Below are 20,114 nucleotides of genomic sequence, written 5' to 3'. Positions count from 1 at the left end.
CGGCACAACATCTACTCAACCAGCTGCCCCTGCCTCCCTGCATCTAACCCTGGCCAGGAGAGAGGGAAAGGCAGCAATATGTAGGATGCTGCAAAGGGCTCTCTACATGTTCTACCTTCTTGGGCTGGGAGCTGAAGTGGCTAAAAGCTCCCAGCCTGTGGGGATGCGACCTGGTTTACCTTGAATACCATCTTTCTCTTTCCTTCAATACCGTCTTTCTCTTTCCTTCGACCATGGCTGGCATGCAGGGACAGGGAGCAGGGGGGCTCAGGCAAGTTCTGCTTTTAGCTAAAAAAGCAGTGGATGAGAACTGACACAGAAATACAGGACTTTGAAAACTGTTTCTCTTACCTCATCAAATACTTTGTTTTTGCCTCTATTGATCCCTTCATTAAGTGCTTTTATCCACGATTCCTTTTCTTCCAAAGTTGGAGCTTGAAATTTGATATCATGAACCTGCAAGAGCAGAGACAATTTTGCCGAAGCATTCCTTGTCAGGACAAGAGAGGTAGCTCTCTGCTCTCTATGTATCACTTCATTTTCTATATAACATTCAGTTCCAGCCTGTGTTTAAACTACAGATTCCTTTGTGCTTTGGCAAATACTTCACTTCACAGCTCCCATGAACAGGATTTTGTTATGCTGAACAGCTTGTTGTTGCAGTTTTATTTTTGCAACTAGTAACTAAAGTAGTGAGAAAGTAAGAGTTTCTTCCTTCTGCAGAACACTGGGAATAGCTCCTAGAGCAGCAGCGAGTTGTTTGTACAGCAAATGGTCACATTGTGTATAGAGTGAGACTGAAAGTCCAAGTCAGTTTGTGCTGGTTCAGATGCAATAAAGTACTTTATTTCCAACTTCCCCCCACGCTGCAAGCAACGGGAAGGCTGCATGCAGCAGGCTCTGCCTGCTTCCCTGTTCCTGCAGCTCTGCACAACAGAACTGATACGGGAACCTGGGGCTCTGACCTTGGCTGCACTAACCCCAATTCAGCTGAGCACAGACGTGATGAGGCATAAGGGCAATGTATGGGAAAAAATTAACCATATTTTTTCTGTTTGCAAATGAAGAAATACAGCAGTGAACGCTACAGACATACACTTTCTGAGGTTTGAATAGCTATCCTAACAAGAAGGGAAGAGTTGGCCATACAAGAGGGAGCTGGCAAGAAGCATGAGACACAAATAAGGAGGGAGCAGTGGGTGATTGTATGGCCTGTCCTCCAGCTAGCCAGCTCTCCCCTTCCTCCAGGGTAGTCCCGTGGCTTTGCTCAGTGTTTTGAATCTCTTCTTGACCACAGCAGGGAAAATAGGTTAGGTGTTACTTATTTCACTGCTGTGTTCTCTGAGCACCTCACCAGTATTATGTAGCTTTGCCCTAGCATACACTTCAGCTGAGAGAAATATCATTGTCACATTACAGGTGACTCCATGGCAGACTGGCTTGGATCGAAATAGCTGCATGCAGTGCCCTAATCCGGAATGCACAGGCACACAGAAATACTCTTGTGCTAAAGAACATCATCAAAGTTGCAAAATCAAGAACTTAAAAATTAGACAATCTCAACATTGCTGGGGCAGTCCTAACTCGGCCTGCTGTGCATATTCCTCCCAGTACCATCCCCAATGACAGGGGCGGCACTTCTTACTGAGCTATCCCATCGTGTGTTTTATCCTCATGGGTCAATATGTCTTATTGATTGCACTCCGCTCAAGCCCTGTCCTGAAAACAGAATTACTGATTCCCCTGATAATCTCTTCTTTGCTGCTTATCAATACAATTATCTGGGGTCTTCACAAATTACTTTTCAGAGCAACTGAAATTATCCACCTCTTACAGGTGGGGAAGTGAGCTACAGAGAGGCTCATTCAAAACACATACTAGTGGGGTCTTGTTTGGAATAGTCTTTTCGGGTATTTAACATCCTATCGGTATTTTCCACCTTCCCATTGCCTTCAAGAGCAATTGTAGTCCCAGTCTTTTTGTAAATGAGGCCTCACATTCTGAAATCACAGCAGGGTCTATATAAAACAGGGACTATATAAAATGAGGGTGACAAAGCTAATAGTGACTGACAGTTGAATGCTCTTAGCAGCTCCCTGTTTTATTTATGGCACAACAAAGCAGCAACTGTTTTGGGTCTCAGCAACTTCTGAAGGTACCATCAGAAATTCTGCAGAACTAAAGCTTGATCTCCTTACACCCACTCCTACTGTTTAGGTAGAAATCAACTGTCCTGCCCTTCTGCATTTATTCCTCGCTTCAGTTACATGGTTTTACATCTGCACGTCACAGTGACAAAGTGCCAGACTCTCACAACCAGCGTGGCAAGCAGGGAGTTAAGAAGCAATCTGGGGAAAGATTATTTATTCGATTAGTTTGCACATAAGGTGACGGGACCACATGTCTTCCTGAGAGCTCAGAGGAGAGGTTAGGGCCTGAACCACAGCCCACTAGAAAAAGAGCCCTTTGTCTGGGGCACAGAAGGGCCACGCTAAGCAGGGAACCTAAGGGAAGGCAAAGCTCCAAAACAGAGCGACAGCCAGATTTTGTTTTAGTCCAAGCAGGCCTGTTTTTGTGTGTGCTTAAAAACTTTTTTTGTTTGGAAACGATTTTGCCCCAAAGCTTTGTGATTATGAAAGCTTATGAGAAAGCTCTACTTGTGAGCAGCTGAGCTGCTGCACTGCCTGGCAAAGACCTGGCAGCCTGCACCAGGGTTTAGAAATCTCCGTACATGTTGTTCAAGGGAAGGATTCCTGCCTCGCTTCAAGCTTCCTCTTCCAATGCCACTTTCTGTGCCTCATTCTCGGCACCCAAATAAAGCTTCCAAGCCTGTGACTAAGTGCTGGTGTCAGCAACCCTGCAGCAGGGCAGAACGAAGCCTCAGGGGGATGGTTTGTCATTAATGAGAAGCTGAGATGTCCCTCCTGCACACAACCCTCTGCCTCACAGTGTAATGCTGACCAACCGCTGGGGCCACCAAACACAGGCGCAATGGATGGTGAGGCAAAGGGACTCGTGGAAAGATGCTCCCAAGGCAGCAGCAGAAAGAGCCCTCCAGTTGCCCAAAGGGCTGGGCAAGAGAGGACAAGCAGCACGTTGCGTGGGACCCCGCTCCCTGCGATGGGGCAGCGTGGGCAATGTCAGACTCATGCCGCTGCAGCCCTGCTCCCTGCTTGCGCAAGTCCCTGGGGCTGTGACACAGAGGGGCAGCCCTGAGGCTCGCAGCAGGTTCTTCCCAGTATGCCCAGTTATCTTTGTTTGAAAACTTTTTTCTCCTTTTTAGAACAATACCCACAGATACCAAGGAAGAGTCAGGCTGCTGGGGCTCTGAGGCTTGTGCTCAGGATGCTACCAGCCAATTTGTTGCATTGTCTGTCTGCATTCATCTGTGGCTGGCATCCTCAGCCACAGCACTGGGGAGAGGAAGCTAACCCAAAGTGGGATGGAAGCTCTCTATAAAGCAGACAGCTGCAGAGGAGAGGCAGAAAGGAGCTGGAGGAGTTGGGTCTCAGTCCTGCCTGCCACTGGGGCTCTGTACACTAGCCTGAGATGCCCAGGTCCTCTACAAACAAGGAACAAATGAATTTATCTTGTCTGTATTTTTACTCATTTGCATATTCACAGATATCAAAGGATGTACCTGAAGATGGATACTTCCCACAAAACGTTAAGCATGGTCTGTTCTCCAGCAGCAATTTAAGGTAGAGAGTTGTGACACCAGTATAAGGGCAGCAGGCAGGGTAACACATTTGCTCTCCTTCTTGCTAAGCCAGCTGAGACTGAGTCATGCCATAAACAACAGGCTGGTGTGCCAGGAAAAGCTGTCATGGCTAAACCTAATGTGATAGTGACCACTGTAAGGCATGAATACAGACTACGCAATTTACTGTCAGTTAACTCAGAGCACAGCACAGCCAGTCAGCTCCTGCTGAATCACTGGCTAGATAGCATGGAACAAGAGGCTCACACAAGGGTCGCTGTCTGTGGCAGCAGCAACCACAGTCTCCTCGATTGCTTCATGTCTTGGACACATCAGTCTCTTCAAGCAGTGACAGTCTTATGGCTATGCTGACCCTGCTTTCCAGGAAAGAGAAGTGTTCCTGGGGTCAGTCTGTTATACCTGCACTAAATGATTTAACAGACAAGCTCTGGAGAATAGCATAGCTGCAGTTTAAGACCTTTACCAACACTAGCTCTTTGCTGAGCAATTCTGCTAGATGCTGCTGATCTGCAAGAGAGGTGGGCTACAGAAACCTGTGCTTGCTCCTCAGCTGTTTCAGTGCAAAGCCTGGTACTGACTTCAGTTCAGTGGGGCTTTGCTAAACTGCACTGTGAACTGCTTGTGAACTGCTGGTTTAGGTGTGGGAATGTGTTCCCTTCTGCTGACTTTTCGTACAGGCTGGTCACCTCCAGCAGAAGCCAGAGCAGAGCTGGGTCAGTAACATCTTAAACTACCAAGAGTGCACCAGAGTCTATCATCTGCCAGACGTGAGGTCATCTCCTGCCTTCTTCTACATGACTTTGTCAGGTTAGATCATGGAGGGAAAAGTAGAAGCCAAAGGACTGTCAGTTAGGTGATTCTTGTGGTTTTCTGTAGCTGAACCAAGAGCTACCTCAAACCCGGGAATAATGCAGCATCTCTGCCAAACTGGCAGACCACAGGAGCAGACTCCTCCATGCACAGGGCAAAGGTGCCTTGCTGCGATCTATTGCAGCTTCCAGGCAGGGCCCCTGGTGGAAGCGGCTGCAGGTACCTCCAAAGTCGACTAAGGGAAAATAAGCAATGGAAGTTTCCACCCCTGACCACAGGTGCAGACTTTGTGGCTGGCCATGCTACAAAAGGACGTGTGGGGAGCTGCAGTGCTTGCTCATGGCCTCTTTCCCTTACTACCACCCTCTTTCTTCCCATTCTTAAGACTTCTCTGCAGCTGAAGGCTTTCAGACCTGCTGAATACCAGACTTGTGCCAATCTCTGTAGTCTCTAGGCAGTGTACACCAAGCATCATTTACACTGCTTTTTGCATCGTGAGTATGTTTTAAAGTCTCTGGGCCAAGTCTGCTGCCCTTTCTTACACACTCAGCTCTCTGCATCCAACAGTTTTCATTTAATTGCTGCAGGTGGAATGAAGCATTTGAGATTTCTAAGCAGAAGGGGTCTTTTGCACACTTCCAGCAGCACTTCGTTTCAGCTCCACACCAGTGCAGGCATGTGACATGCTCATATTGTCACAGCTTAACAAAAATGTCATCCTTGTGAACAGGGCAAGCAGAATCTGGGCTACATCCATCAAAGACCAGTGTTTAGCAAGGCAACTTAGTTATTTGGGTGCAACTCTAGTTGCAGATTAGTTATAACTGACTGATTCATGCTCTCTGCTCTTCAAGAATATCCCATCCAAGATTTAAACCAGGATCACCCTACAGCTAAACTGGGCTCCCTGTTTTCAACAGGGAAACTCCTATTTGCGCACTGAAACAGAAATGGCCTTTCCTAGCTTGTTCATAAGTCCCACAAACTCACTGGCTTTCTGCATTCCTCAGCATTGTGCTCAGGAGAGGGGGCAAAAAAACGCTAGCAAGATCTGGCAAGGCTTGGTAAGGCAGCTCACAGGGTGATTTTAAACTGTGGATGGCAGCAAGCCTCCCAAATGGAAAATGTTTAGCTGATATATATCGCCACAGCTGCAATTTCAAAACAGAAGAAGGACAGTTGTGTATATTGGCCTCCTAATTGAAGCCTGTTCTAACATCTGCCAAAGTATGTTGTGTGTCAACACCCTCACCAGATTCCCAGCCAAAACGAGGGTGGGAGGGGAGCTACAAACAGGGAACTTCTCATTTATAAAAGCCTTTCCTTTCACCAAAAGAGCCTTATAAAAAGTATCCTCTATCTAGGTCTCCATTTAATCAGTGGCATGAAAATCAGGGGAGCTGTAAACTTGCCAGCATGCCAAAAAGATGAAGTTACCCTTTTGGGACACAGTTTGGGCATATCTTTCTCCTAGCAAGAAATGAAAGGTTTAGGAACAGGTCTCACACCCTGTCTTGATTCATGCAGCAATGCAGAGACATCTGCAGCTATTACACACGTCTAAGTAACTTACAGATAATAATAATTCCTACTGTGCCACCCATCTCTGAGCACTCAGGCTTTTATTCGCCTCCCTGGGAATAGGTGTCCACTTGTAGTTATTGACCCACCCTCTAGAAAACACACCAAGCCTGCCAGGATTAGCCACTTTTGATCTAAAATTGACATTATTTCTGATTAATCAAGTTACAAAGCAAATGCTAAACCTCCACTTTGACTGGGGAGACTCATTGCTCCAGAATCTGGTGTGGGGCGGGAGCTCATTAGCCCAGGGCGCAAATTTCCAGGCTATCATCACTTTGGTGCATGGTGTTTAACATCACTTTTCTCCCCAATACAGACTGCGCCTACTTGCAAAACAAATATCATTCACCTTCACTCTCCACCCCCACCCTGGTCCATGTGAGTGTTTTGGGGAAGGATAATCCTTGTTTTGTTGTTTTGAATGAAGTTTAGCACAATGATGCTCTGAACTCAGCTGGAGTCTTATACGAATAAACACTAAGTGACTGGAGTGAAAGAATAAGCAACAATGACAACAAGGCCTAAACAATCTCCATTTATTTAAACAAAATGGAGATGGGGGAATGCAGGCAAGTTAGTATTTTTGCCTGTTCACATTCTTATGGAAATAAATATGTTCTGTCCCTCTCAGATTTTCATGGGGAGATTTAGTAAGACCTCTTAGGCCAGTAAAATCACATTGAAATTAGAAGTAAGTCAAAGTGTCATGCCTCAAAGCAACAACAGAAGCATCCCAGCCCATAAAGATGCTGAAATGGGTAGCATGTAAGTAGGAGCTAAGAACTTCCAAAGATGTGTAGTGATGATGAACCTACATAGGAAGTAAGGCAAGCATACAGTCAGTGCTCAGATGGATGTATAGCTTCTTTGCAACACCAGCCTGGTTGTTAGGTTCTGGATCTAAGCAGATGCTGTGCAGGAAGCTAAAGATGTAGAGTTTCATGAATTCTGCAAATTAAATCTTTTCTCCTAGGAACTGTTTGGCTGCAAGTAACTTTGCACTGGAGTTTCTCAGATCAACGGTTCCAACTCCAGCAACTGTCTCAGTACATGGATTGGGATCATTGATTTCACTGGAACTTGGGCAAAGCTGCAGCATGTACAGCTGGGACAGGGACACTTCCTCGCCCAGAGCACATGGGGGAATCCACAGGGAATGGTCATTCTCCACTGCTCAGGGAGTACTGGAAGAAAGAAAATGATAAGGCAGAAAAAATATCAAGAGGAAAAAGTTGAGTTGCAGGAAGACCCTTTTCCCCTGACAAGAAGAAAGTCTACAAGTAGCGTTCCTCCTTACACACTGTAGACCATTCACAGTTTTAGGTCATTTCTCCCAGCTGCCAAAGAGCTAAATCTCAGAGCCTTTCATCTGCTCTGGGCGCAGCTGCCTGGGAACTCATTTTGGAGTTAGCAGACTTGAGGGTGATGAGAAAGGCAATCCTACCTTCTTACCCGGGGAGCGGATTAAAATGAAACGGTTTTTCTTTTTTAGTAGCGCACGCAGTTCCTGGCACTTGTCATAACTCTCCAGTTCCACTGTTTCTATGCACTTCTGTTCATCCTGCAGAGAGGGAATGAAACATTATTATGAATAGGAGGCACTGAAATCAATCATATACCATCAAACTCTGCATGTCTTCCCCTTGCATCTGTCTAAAAGCTCTCCTGCCTTAAAAATAACCTGCATCCAGACAGCAAGGCCCTATAAATCAGGCTGCCATCTCACTAAGAAAACACCCTAGTCTTTACGCTACAGGCCAATTTGTGGCTAGTGGTCCACAGCGGCTGAGCAAATAACATGTTGTGGACAGCAACACCAGCTTCTGCCGTCTCTCTTGGCCTCATCCAGGGATCTGCAGCCAGAAACAAGGTGGGAAGGTCTTTGCCCATCATCGGGTCCGAGCCACAGGCTGAGAATGTGCTGTCAGTCCTGGCATAGGAAGGAGGAATAACATGATGCACTTTTATAAACCTTCCTGGCATCATCTCAGAGCGTTCCCCATGCTTCACCGTAGCTTGGTGACATTACCTCCGACCCACAATGAATGCGGGAGTTATTCTGCTTTTTCACGGGAAAGACAACGCAAGCATGACAACGGTCCCAGCAGCCCCCGGAAACCCAAGGCAGAGAGGAGATAAGAGGCCAGCCCTGCCACTGTGCTGAGCCTCAGCAAGGTCAGTGGGAGCCACGTGCGACTGGGATGTGCTCCTTTTGCAGCCACGCTCTGAGCTGTCAAAATGCTTAGGATTGGAAATATGGTCCCGTACAGCCAGCAAAACTGTCAGGGCCAGCGTCTCGGTGGGGAATATTTATCTCTGTGTATCTCCACTGATGACTGCCGGCCACGATCTTGGCTCATTTCTCCCAGTAACATAACTAAAATTCCACACGTGCTGCGTGGCTCAGTTCAGCTGCGGAGCACCATCCCTAATAGGAGTTGCAGCATAACACCAGGCAGATAATATTCTTCATGTCTCAGTAGCCCAGAAGAGACCAAAGCTCCCTTTTGCTAAGCATTACACAAATAAGCAGTGAGAATCGCAGAGCTACGGTCAGCACGCCTCATGAACCTCTCTGTTACCGTCCTGAATTAAAACTGCTGGCCATGACCATCCCCAAGGCAGCTCCTCATACCCGTATGAGTTTGTATTTAGCAATTCCTGAGCAGAGAGGGAGTGTGGGATGAGGAAACGTGTCGTAGCCAGGAAGCTGCTGCGTGGCTGGAGGCAGGGAATGGAGAGTTCAGAGGGAAGTGGGCTGCAGGGAATTTCCTCCCTTTACCACTTGACATTTAAGTTGCTGTGCAGAGCTGAGGCTCTGTTTAGGTTTTTTTAACCCTCCTATCTGGGGATGGAGGCCTGGCAGAACCAATGCCGATACACAGAGCAAGTTCTGAGCCACCAAGGGATGCGTGGATCTAATTTAGGTTTATTATTTTAATGACATTACTGTTTATTTCATTTAACGCTGAATGGGTGAACGTGACCAGAGAACTGCGAAAATGTATACTAGGAGGAGGAGATTAATCCTGCCCAAACCTAAAACCTAGCAGATAAAATCCTGCTGATGTTACGGAGCCCTTTGAAGGCACAAGGCTCCTGCTGCAATCCTGGTATCGCAATGTCACTGCAAAAGGACAGGGATGGAAATAATAACCCCTCAGCGGCCAACAAATGACAGAGAAGGGTGAGGTCAGGAATACATGCCTCAGGGATGGGTGATCTCATCCGGGCCTTTGGTGGACGACCGCCCACATCACAGCACTGCCGCACGGCCGGTGTCGTTACCAGCTCCGACGTGAAAGTTTGCTGGGCTCAGGATGTAGGCGGCTTGGCAGCGCTCTGACTGGAGACCAGCACGAAGACTCCTGCCCACCCTCCCCACTCTCGAGAGCAGCTCTGTCCCCAGCATAGCCCAGTGGCTCCGTGTCACCCTCCTTGTCCACGCCATCCTTCCTGCCCCTTGGAGGGGAACCTTCCCTTTGATCCCGTGCAAGCTGTCCTCTGCTTCCTAAGAACAGCCGAGCACTGAGCTGGGGGACAAGAAGGACTCGGCAGGGTGGAGAGCTGTGGTTTTGCTGTGACATTGCTTCTTGCCTTCCAGCTGCCCCTCTCCTCCCTGGGGAGGCTCTGGGGACTATGGTCTGGCCAGGGAACAAGGGCAGCAAGGACAGGGATGTGCCGGACCCCGGGGCACTGGCTTGACTGTGCAAGCTATGGCTCCTTCATCTCAGAGAACTGAACTTCTCAAGCAAGTTATCGTCTTCAGGGAAGGCAAGGAAGAAAGCAGCCACAGAAATAAGAAAACTTCATGTCTGAGAGCAAAGGAAAAGCATCTGAGTTCAGGGAGTGCCAGAATGGGGCTTTTTTCTCTTTTTTACCCTTTGCATGCAGCCATCTCATCTCTGTGAGCCTACCTGGGTCACAAACAGATCCTTTATGTTTGCCCTGCACCACTAAGATAAAGACCAGAAGACCCAACCCTGCTGCAGGTCTCCAGGTCCCTTCAGCCTCCTGGGACCTGGAGGATACTCAGCATCACGCAGACACAAGGTCACCTCCAGAGTCCTGCCCTCATACACGGATCTCAGACACGTGTTCTGGACAAGCTACCACCCCATTTGGTCTCTAGTGTCCCACAGAAGTTAAAGCAATCCTTTTACATCATCCTGAGACACAAAGGTTGAGTCCGCACACAGTGGTCACACCTCCTGGCAGCACACAGCTCGCAGGGTTGTCCCACGGCCCTGCATTCGCTGCTGATCAAGGCAGGGAATTCTCTTCACGCCACCTTTCTCTTTTCCTCTACAGATTTTAGGGCTTGTTTTTTAAATTGCTTTTGTGCTTGCTGTAAGGGACAATCAATAAGACATTTAAAATTCTGGTACAGAAACCCCTACATTCATGATTTAATGCAGAAAACCCATTCCATTAGCTATTCACGGAGCAGATGCTGCAACTTAAACATGTATGTGTCTGAAAGCTTGGCCCTTAAGAAGAAAACTACTGAACACCTAAACATAGTAATGCACGCGCTTAACCAAAGAATCACACTTGGCAAACAATTTCCTTAGCAAAAAGTTGATACAAAGGGGGAAAAAGACCCACTGAAATTTTTATTTATATGAAGGTATAATTTCCAACAAAGACCTCTGCACTGACACACATTCATGGGCTGTGCCCCTCCATTCAGCGTACAATGTCTAGACTGCCTGAAATAATAATTTACTTCTCCATCTGAGGATCTCAAAGCATTTTAATAAATCACTTTTTGGTATACATTGCTATCACTTTACCAGGGGCAAAATCCAGATGTTAACTGCACCACTGCTAAATGCTGAGTGGATCCTCTGGTCTCTAGAAGACCCTTTGTCTATTATCTTTTCCCTGTCAAATAATACACTTAAGAAAACCCCAAAACAACAAAAAACCAACTCTAACCACTAGCTGCACTGTTTAGGGAAAAAAAAAAACCAAACCCAAGCCTGATGCTCTCTAATCCATGGAGTGATGATACTGATCTGTGTAGTCTCTCTGCATAGGACTGCCTGTTCTTCAGATGCCCTCTGTAGTTTTGCAAGGCTTAATTTTTATCCTGGCAAGAATATGCAGAGACAAGAAAACAAGAAAACCCATTAGGAAATAACGTGCCTGCTTGGTTCTTAGTTTACATGAGGGTACAGCTGTGGGGTCCTGTAGATGGAGGCACAGCAGATAACAAGAAATCCATCTCCCTTCATTTCACATCCGCTGAAAGAAACCTGAAGCCCAGTGGGATGACTTTCACCCCCCATCTGCTCCAGGTAATACAATACCATTTGCAATTTGTCTTCAGGAGGTAGCTCCGCTTTAAACCAAACCAAAAGCCTGACTAACAGATGCAATATGGGAAACACACTCCGTGGGCAGGTGGGGAGCACATTCCAGGAGATTGCTATTGATGATGATAAATACAGTATTCGCGTTGTGCTCAGACTGTACTTTCCGGTGACACAGTACAAAATTATTGCCTGCATCTTGCGTTGGCCATCACCTCCGCTCTTATTTTGCACACACAAACCTCAGCAACAAGTGCAGCCCACCTCATGCAATTGCATAAAAAAGTGTGTCTGCATATGAAACAACTGCTAAAGGCAATATTAGCACCTCTTCGTGAAGGGCTGAAACACAGGAGGGATGATAAAAGCACAACTAGCTCAGTTCCTGGAAATCCGATGGGCTTAGACAAGTTGAAATACTCAGTCTCTAAACCTGCCCTCCCACATGGAAGCCGACCTCCCTCCCATTTAACCCATTTAGGTCTAACTTAGGATACATATGGAAAGATGCTTGTATTTCTGTTACCTGAAGCTTTATCTCCTTTCTTTTTCTAGGGCCCCAATTCAGCAAGCACTGAACAATCCCATTTTAAAATGTCTCAGCTTGTGGATCGTCTGGGATGCTGTGTCTGTCTCCAGGGTCACACAAAGCAGGGCAGGTATGTGGAGAAGGTACAGTGGGGAAAACGGCAGCTGGAGCTCCAGAAATAAAAGCCACCATAGCACGCTGCACCACAGACTCTCCTTTGACATTGGGCAAGGCCCTTCTCATCTCAAAAACTCAGTTCTCCAATTGTAAGACGGAGACAGCAACACTGCCCTAACTCACGTTAAAGGAAGATAAATACAGTAATAAACATGAACTGCCTCAATTCTGTGGCAACAGGACCCCTCCTGAGTGCAGAAAATTGCCATTTCCTTTAGTTCCCCTGTAGTAAGTCTGCACAATCACATGCTATCCTATTGTGCTACCAGATAATTTTGTAGCAATTTCCTCTCCTAAGATATTTGACTTCACTGTAAGCCAGTTTAATAGCCTATAGATATTAACATGATCCCTTATTTACAATAATGGGACCTTGTAGCTACTGTAGCTTACAGATGCAATTTATTACAGGATGTTACCTCAATCCGCAAGCTACCAGAAAACGTTACGCCTGGTTGTTACAAATGCCATTTTCCTTGTTGAGATAATAAAATAACCCTTTAAATGATTGGGACTTTTCCTTCTTCTGAACATCTGTGAATATTAATCTTACTTTAAAAGCCTCCTTCTCCCTTGTGGTAATGAGAGCCTGCATATATCTTGTTTTTAAAGGCATGCCCTTTAAAAAAACCTACGTCACATTTATAGATTTTGAATCTGTGAGCTCCTGAAGCTTCAGCTGGAGTCAACAGGTGTCCAGGGCACTGGGAAGCAATCTGCAGGAGTCGACCATTTGCAGGACCAGGCTGCATCTCTCTGCCTAAGAGAAAGCCCCACCACTTTGCCTGCCTTCCAAGAGGCTCATCACCTGACATTGACTTCTCCTTTCACTACTCTTGCACTCTTCATGACATTTCAAAACTAAGAACAAATGCCTCCAAAAAGCTTTGGGATTCAGGAAGAGCAGGAGGGTTCAGCATATGGGAGGAGGTAACACCCTTTAACCTAAACTGTTTATACCAAAACTTCTTTATTAGGCAATAGTATGTTTTAAAAAAAAAAGAGAACCAAACTCATTTGTCAGTCCTGTTGTTCCTGAAACCATTGCAGCAATGCAGCTGCTGAAACGTTTCCCCATTCTTCCCTTGATAGGCTGCACAGAGGCTTTACATGATTTTGGTTTTATGTCATCCTGATGCCCACGAATGACCCAGATCCCCTTCTGTCAGACACTGCACAAGCACGTGGTCCTCAGGCAGACCAGGCAATGAGAAACCCTCCTCCACCCTGGTGCACACATGAACTTCTAGCCACCATATTCCAGCAGGGCTTACGACTTACCCACCCCTAATCTCAAACCTCTCTTGGTTGTAGCTTGTCCTCTGCACCATAATTTCTAACTTTTGGGGCAAACTCTGCTCTTGCAGAAGCCCCCTCCAGCCCAGGAACTGAGGGCCTGACTCAGGCAAGAGCCACCTTTGCAGCCTGGCAGAACCAGCCATGTACTTCTCATCCTTCTCGCATGAAGATGCAGGACAGATTTGGCTCGGCTCTCATTTCTCCTTTCATTGGAAACAGCTTTAAATGAGGCCATGAACTTAAGGCATGCAATTTATCTAGGGAAGTCCAGGACAAGGCTCCCAGGGGTCCTTTGCTCAGTACTGGCTCAAGTAAAGGGAAAAGATGAGCCAAATCCAGACTGTGTCCCTGCTTAAGGACAGCAAGCACTCACAATTTCACCCTGCATCCATGAGTGGCTAAACAAAACCCTGAAGAGTCTGACTAGCAACAGTTTGAGCTGCTTGAGGGGTGCCAAACAGCTGCAGGGTTGCCTGCCATTCCCTCAAGCGGCAGGTGGGAAGTCAGCCTGCTACAATCCAGTTTTATCCTTTAAACGCCAAAAAGGCATAGCACATATCCTGCTTCCGCCCAAAGCTTTACTCCGTTCGCCTTCTCACAGGATGTCCTGCCCCCATTTTTTTATTTTGGCAGTGGCACTGTCAAAATATTTACTGGCTAAAATATTTATAATACATAATATACTCTAAAATGCAGCTGCTGTCTCTTCTTTATAGCATTTACCCTTCCTGGAGATAAGTGGAGAAGCCTTTTTGAAAGGCAGGAGGAAATAGTGAAAAACACAGGAACGTGCATCACCAAGGGCCTGATCCTGCCCCTCATTCACAGCCATTAGCTGTGACCATACCTCATCCTCATAGACCACGAGCTGTGTTTTCCGTAGCTGGATGTAACGATCCTTCCACAATCCCAGGAGTCCCCCACTGCTTTTCTTAATCCAGCCGTATTTCTCTGCGGTTGGAGCAGACTTTGGTTTCTCTGAGACCTCCTCCTTTGTATCCTGCAAGGACAGAAGGGAGAAGGAATTACATCAAAAGCACTTTCCATCCATTTAATGAAGGTTGTCAGAAAGCCTGCCCAGAGAAGACCTCAGCACGCACCAAACGTGGTCCCTCCCCACCACATCACAAGGCAAAAGACTGGCATCTTCCAGAGGAAAACTCAACCAGCTCCCACAGGACCGGGGAGTGGGCATGGACCCTGGCCACCGCTAGGGACACTGCTGGAATGGCAGCAAGTCCACCTCCTTCTCTCTGTGGAGGTACTCCCTGCTTGCTTGTGCACCAAGTGCTCCTTGAAAACAAGCACCCTCCTCTCCGCTTTGCTCCTTATGCTTTCCGATGAGTCCCAATGGGACGGATCCTGCTGGCATCAGTAGCAACACTCATATTTTAGCCCCTGGCCACTTCTGCAAGCTTCTCCTCTAGGTCTCTATGTTTGGTCATCGCCCCCAAACCAACTCCCATGGGCAAATCCACAGCACGAGGGCCACAATTTCATCATATCCACACTAAAATGTTCCCGGCAGGCTCCTGTGTGGTTTGTAGGCAGAGAGAAGGACCGGCAGAGAAGGCAGCACCAAGAGTGGGTGGGGGTTTTTTTGTCCTGCCTTTAGGTCCTTGCTGTTTGTCACAGCCTGCTCTTGCCCACCCACAGCAGCATGGGGAGCCCCAGCATCCTGCACTGGGAGGCTGCTGGCTTTCCAGGCCTGGGAAAAACCAGGAGATGCATAACTTCCCTGCTTTGAAAAAAACATCAGAAATATCCAATATCAATATTCTCATCAAACGGAGACAGGAAACCTAAGATGGTGAGCAGGGGCAGTCAGGCTTATTAGCTGACTGCCTTCACCAGCAGACTTGGTTACAGATGAGAGTTTTCCTCCTCTCCGGTGCACTGGAAGAGCCTTTGCAAAGCCAGGATCCCTGTTTCCTCTCCCTTGGAGTGCCCTGCTGCTCCCAACACCCCATGGACCCCTCAGTAAGCCTCCTTCCCGAGAGCAAGGTGAGGGGAATCCCTTGCTGAGCCAAACCCCCTTACACAAACAACTTGGAGAGGCCAACCCCAAATCCTCCAGCCTCCTCCCAGGAACCCCACTGTCCCCCCCAGACTCAGTTTCCTCCACATCCCAGTCTGTAATACCAGCAATCCTGCTGCAGAAAGCCAGCATATTTGCACAAAAAGAGGACGCGCAACAAAGGCAGAGCCCCAGCCATCCCCAAACGGCCCTCGCTAGCTGCTGAATGAAACCTCTTCTCATAGGAAAAAAAACCCAAACAAAACAAACTGGGGCGGCTGGAGCTCAGACATCATGTTTCATAACATGAGGAAATCCCATGTGTATGGAAAGGAATTGGAGCTGGACACTCCCGTGGCCAGGACAGAGCGAGTGCATACAGATGAGCTCCAAAAATTCAGAGGAAAGCTTTGCTAACAAATTTGTTTTCATGCACCAGACTCCCAATGAACACGCCCTTGGACAGCAGCTGCCATCAGGGTGAGCTGTTACTCTAAAGAGGGAGCTCACACCCATAAAAAGAAGAAAAACAGATTAAATACCCCATGTACCCACACTTATTCTGATCCCTGCAAAGGTCGGGAAGAGGCTTTGCTTTGCAGGTAGGCTCAGGTGCAGACTGGGAACAAGAAACTCAAATAAACCTCAAATAAAAGAAAATCAGGCGGAAACCTGTAACATCCTTGGCGCCCTTTGTAGAAGTTATTTCAATTGTACCGAGCCGCATTTGAAACGGCCACAATACAGGATGACAGAGCATGAAAAAGTTTTCCGGGAAACGAGGGGTACTGCCTGGGTTTTTTTTTAACTTGACTTTTTAGGTTGCCAGGAAGTTGTATTCAGTTGTGATCTGCGACTTCAGCAAACATCAACTGCTGCACAAATATAGACCTGCTCGTTTCCTGATTGAGCACCCTTTTGATGTCATTTTTAGATAATCAGGCACGGACTTTAACCTCCCTCGTAGCAGTTTTGCATGGATGTAGCTGCACGAAGAGTTTATTCAAGTGACTCCAGACCAACAGCTGCCAAAATGTTTCTACTCCTTAAGAGTTTTTTTTTGCTTTACAGATGAATTTTTGCTGTTCTTTTTCCCCACCTGGCAGAAAGGCCATCTGAAATCACATGGCAAATAGGTCTACCCGTGGCCTCTCCCGGTGCTCTGCAGAGTGAAAACTACCCTGCCTCCTCTGGTTTTAAAATAAAAGTACTCCCTGTGAAGACACAGCACTTAACATCTACCTCTGAAAAAACAACCTGCCCCAGTAACCGTTTTCGTTGGAGTTGGGGCTCATGCCTGCCCTTCTGCACAAGGCAGAGCTGCAAAGCTAGGGCAGAGCTGGTCTGGCAGCCCACGCTGCCTGCTCGGCTACCTGCTCCCCTCGGGCTCAGCAGCTCTCCAGCCTTCTGGGGATGGCACCTGCCCTGGCTTTGCAGCTCACCCTCTCCCCAGGCCACTCGGGAGCCCTGGCTGGAGCCACCCACCTGGAGGGAGCCATGGATGGGGTTCCCTCCACACCAGGCAGGACTTCCCAGCTGTGCCAGCACCCGGGAGCATCCGCAGAGAGGATCCATGTTGCCGAGCCCCCGACTGCCCCAGCTGAGCAGCCCAGGAGAGGGAAGGTGAGAAGAGATGGAGAGTGCTGGTCTCAGCAGATGACAGCAGCCAGGAGCAAAGGGCTCTGTCCCCCGCACTGCACTGCACAGGAGTCACCTGAACCTGAGCTGCCTGGTGCCTCCTCTGGTGCCCACTATATAAGACAGATGTGATGGGTGTCTGGTGCGATCCTGCTCTCTGCCGGTGCCAGGGGCTGCTGAGCTGCCCGGACTCTGGGTCAGCAGCTCCCCCCTTGCACGCACACAGCACATCGCAAGATGGGGTGCAGCTGCTGTAATCCCTTGCCTGCAGGTTAAGGGCGTAAAAAACTAGATGATGCAACTTGACCATTTGTTCCTGCAAAAGCAAGAAAAGTCTCAGAGACGGTACCTGACATTTTTGCAGATTATTTTTACGCCACCCCTGCACCAAATCAGCAAGGGGAGGTTGGCCAGGGCAGGGCACCGAAAGCAGGGCTTTGTGTCCGTCCTGCGCTCTCTGCCTGCGATTCCACAACTAAAACCGGAGCACAGCACAAAGAGATGAGTTGCTGTTGTTAATTCAGCTTTATGTGGGTATTCCTTTTGCAAGAAATACTAAGATATGCTTTCCGGGATGTTCTTGGCCTGGATTCATTCCTAATGCTGGTGTAAATCCATGAGAAGAAACCCACTGGCATCAGCCAAGCAAGCCAGCATAAATGAGGGAAGAACTGAGTTATCCCGTTGCTGGCTCATGCCAAAGGCATCGCTCCCAAAGCCAATCCATACGAGTCATTTTTGCAATTTATATCACAGTGGCATTATAAGTGAAACATGAGTTTCACTCTTCCAGCCTGGTTTAGACATACATTTCACAGCTCAGCAGAGATGCCAAATTAGGGGGACAGGACAGCTTTTTACTTAACAATTAGACGGTTATTTCCCCCCTCCCCTGCCCCTGTATTTTAAGGGCCCACAAGCCCACGTACTTTTCATGTCTTCCAACACAAAAAAAACCCCAACAGCTGAATCGCAGTGGTGCTTTTACAAACTACATATAGTGCACAGAAGTCTCTTGCCCAATTACAGTAACTTCACTTCAAGCAAGTGGCTCATTTACTGCATACTCCTCTCTAGCAGGGCACGGATGAACACCTCCCAGGAGACAACCTGCATCTCCAGACCTCGGCTCTTTCTCTCCCTTTCCACATTATCTTCTGAGCCCGGCTGTCAGCACTTCCACTTCTTCCTGACCCGCAGGAGCAAAACCATCTTACTGGAAATAAACTGCTCAGATCCACGTGAAACTTGGGGAACTGCATCTGATGCCCCCACCCGCAAGCGATCACTGGAGGATTCATTCATCATTAACAAAGAGTGGCCGGTGAGCCGGTCAGTCGATGCCAGGGTGGGTGTGAAGCCCCTTTGGCCAGCAGCCACCAGCTGGAAGCAGTTTCTCTGCTGTGGATTAATTTCATGGATGCCGGCGGATAATAACAACTTTCAGTCGCTACCAACTCGGGCTGCTTTGCCATCTCCCCGCTGTTTTAAAAAAAGCTCTCATTCTTGCCACCAAATGTTGGGAGCTGAAATAAGGGGGTGGGGAGAGACAAGCCACAGCTACCGGCATCGCAAGTCCTCCGGCGGTCCGCCCTACCAGGAGCTTGCTTTCTTTGTGCATGAGCAGCAAAACCTCATTTAAGGAAAGGAAGCAGGAATAATTGCACGGCCAGATGAGGGGAGAAAATGACCTGTTTAACTTGCTAATAAATTTGTGGCATCTTAATCAATCTGCACAGGGATGGATTATTGGGGTGTGATCTCACGGACGTGAAAACCTACATGTGAAAGAAAAGCACTGCTGCCCTTCTCCGAGTTAAACCTGTCCCGGGCAGAGACGGAGGAGGAGGACAGACTTGGGGAAGGCTGCTAGGTATGTGGACATGGCCAAGCTTGCGGTCTGACCCAGGCCCAGCTCCAGTACGGAAGTACAACACCCCGGCAAGAGTCAGCACAAGGTGGCCTGAGCAAGCGTGGCATTTGAACAAGCCCGACTCTGCCAGCACTCGTCCTCCGGCAGCTCCGACGTTTGCCCGTCAGCCTCACCCGGCCGCTCAGAAAGTTTAAAAGCCGAAGAGCTCGGGGGATGCTCTGTCCCAGCGCCGGCCGGCAGCTCCAGCGCACCCGGGCGAGCGCGGAGGGCAACGGGGGGGCGGCTTGGGAGGAGGGACCCCCATCCTCTGCCTCTCCATTTCTGCCCCCCACCCCACCCCCGTGCTGCCCCCGCCGCCTCCCGCTACCGGACCCGGGCGGAGCGGGGCGGGGGATGTCCCAGCGCCGGTGGAGACCCCAAAAAAGCCCAAAGCGGTCGGTGCGGTTCTCCGCCCCCGTTCCCGGCCGGCAGCGGCAGCGAGGGGCTCCAGTCCCGCCCCGGGGGTCCCGTACAGCCGCCGTCCCGGGGCTTCCCCTCCTCTCCCCGTCCGGCCCGGTCCGGTCCGGTCCGGTCCCGGTGAGACTCACTTGCTCCATGGCGGGCCGGGGCCGGTCGCTCCTCACCGCCCCCTCAGGGGCTCCGCCGGCGCCCCGCTGCACCGCTCGGCTCCGGGCGGGCGGGCGGGCATGCCGGGCCGGGCCGAGCCGAGCCGAGCCGGGCCGGGCCCCGCGGCTCTCGCCTCCGCACCAACTTCTCAGGGAGAGAGCAGCAGCAGAAGCAGCAGCAGCAGAAGCAACGCCGGGTTTCCGGCGGCTCCGGCGCTGCGAGCGAGGAGGCGGGGATGCCCCCGCCGCCAGCCCCGGCCCCCCCCCGCCTGGCCCGGCCCCGGCCACGGCCCCACCCGCCGCGGGCCTGGGCCTGGGACCCCCCGGGATGGGCTGGGTCTGAGGGAAAGGGGGGGTGGGGGTGGGACTGAGCCCAAGGGAGGGGGTCCGTGGGATGAACAGGGTCCCTGGGGTCAGACGGTGGCTGCAGGGTGGGGCATGGACCGTGGGGTGGGACGGGGTACCCGGGGGTGGGACAGGGTGCCTGGGGTGGGAGAGATCCCCAGGGTCAGGCAGGGTCCCCGGGGATCAGGCTGGACCCCC

At 49.3% G+C, this 20,114-nt stretch overlaps 1 protein-coding gene and 1 long non-coding RNA gene across 2 annotated transcripts in view; one reads left to right on the top strand and one right to left on the bottom strand.

The window, feature by feature from the left end:
* Positions 1–12,601, top strand: part of LOC138688080 (uncharacterized) — a 35,592-nt gene extending 22,991 nt beyond the window's left edge. The window contains exon 3 of the long non-coding RNA XR_011327146.1: positions 11,989–12,601. This is a non-coding gene — a long non-coding RNA (uncharacterized lncRNA). The remainder of the gene's footprint in view (positions 1–11,988) is intronic.
* Positions 1–19,808, bottom strand: part of PLEKHO2 (pleckstrin homology domain containing O2) — a 29,374-nt gene extending 9,566 nt beyond the window's left edge. The window contains exons 1-4 of the mRNA XM_069798564.1: positions 19,554–19,808; positions 14,286–14,438; positions 7,560–7,676; positions 352–456 (exon numbers count right to left, since the gene is read on the bottom strand). Coding sequence (XP_069654665.1) covers positions 352–456; positions 7,560–7,676; positions 14,286–14,438; positions 19,554–19,562 — 384 coding nt within the window. The 5' untranslated portion in view covers positions 19,563–19,808. The remainder of the gene's footprint in view (positions 1–351; positions 457–7,559; positions 7,677–14,285; positions 14,439–19,553) is intronic.
* Positions 19,809–20,114: the final 306 nt, after the last annotated feature.

The sequence above is a fragment of the Haliaeetus albicilla genome, chromosome 12 (assembly GCF_947461875.1).
Source record: "Haliaeetus albicilla chromosome 12, bHalAlb1.1, whole genome shotgun sequence".
Taxonomy (NCBI): domain Eukaryota; kingdom Metazoa; phylum Chordata; class Aves; order Accipitriformes; family Accipitridae; genus Haliaeetus; species Haliaeetus albicilla.
The sequence above is the reverse complement of the archived record's forward strand: the minus strand, read 5'-3'. Positions and strand labels throughout refer to the sequence as shown.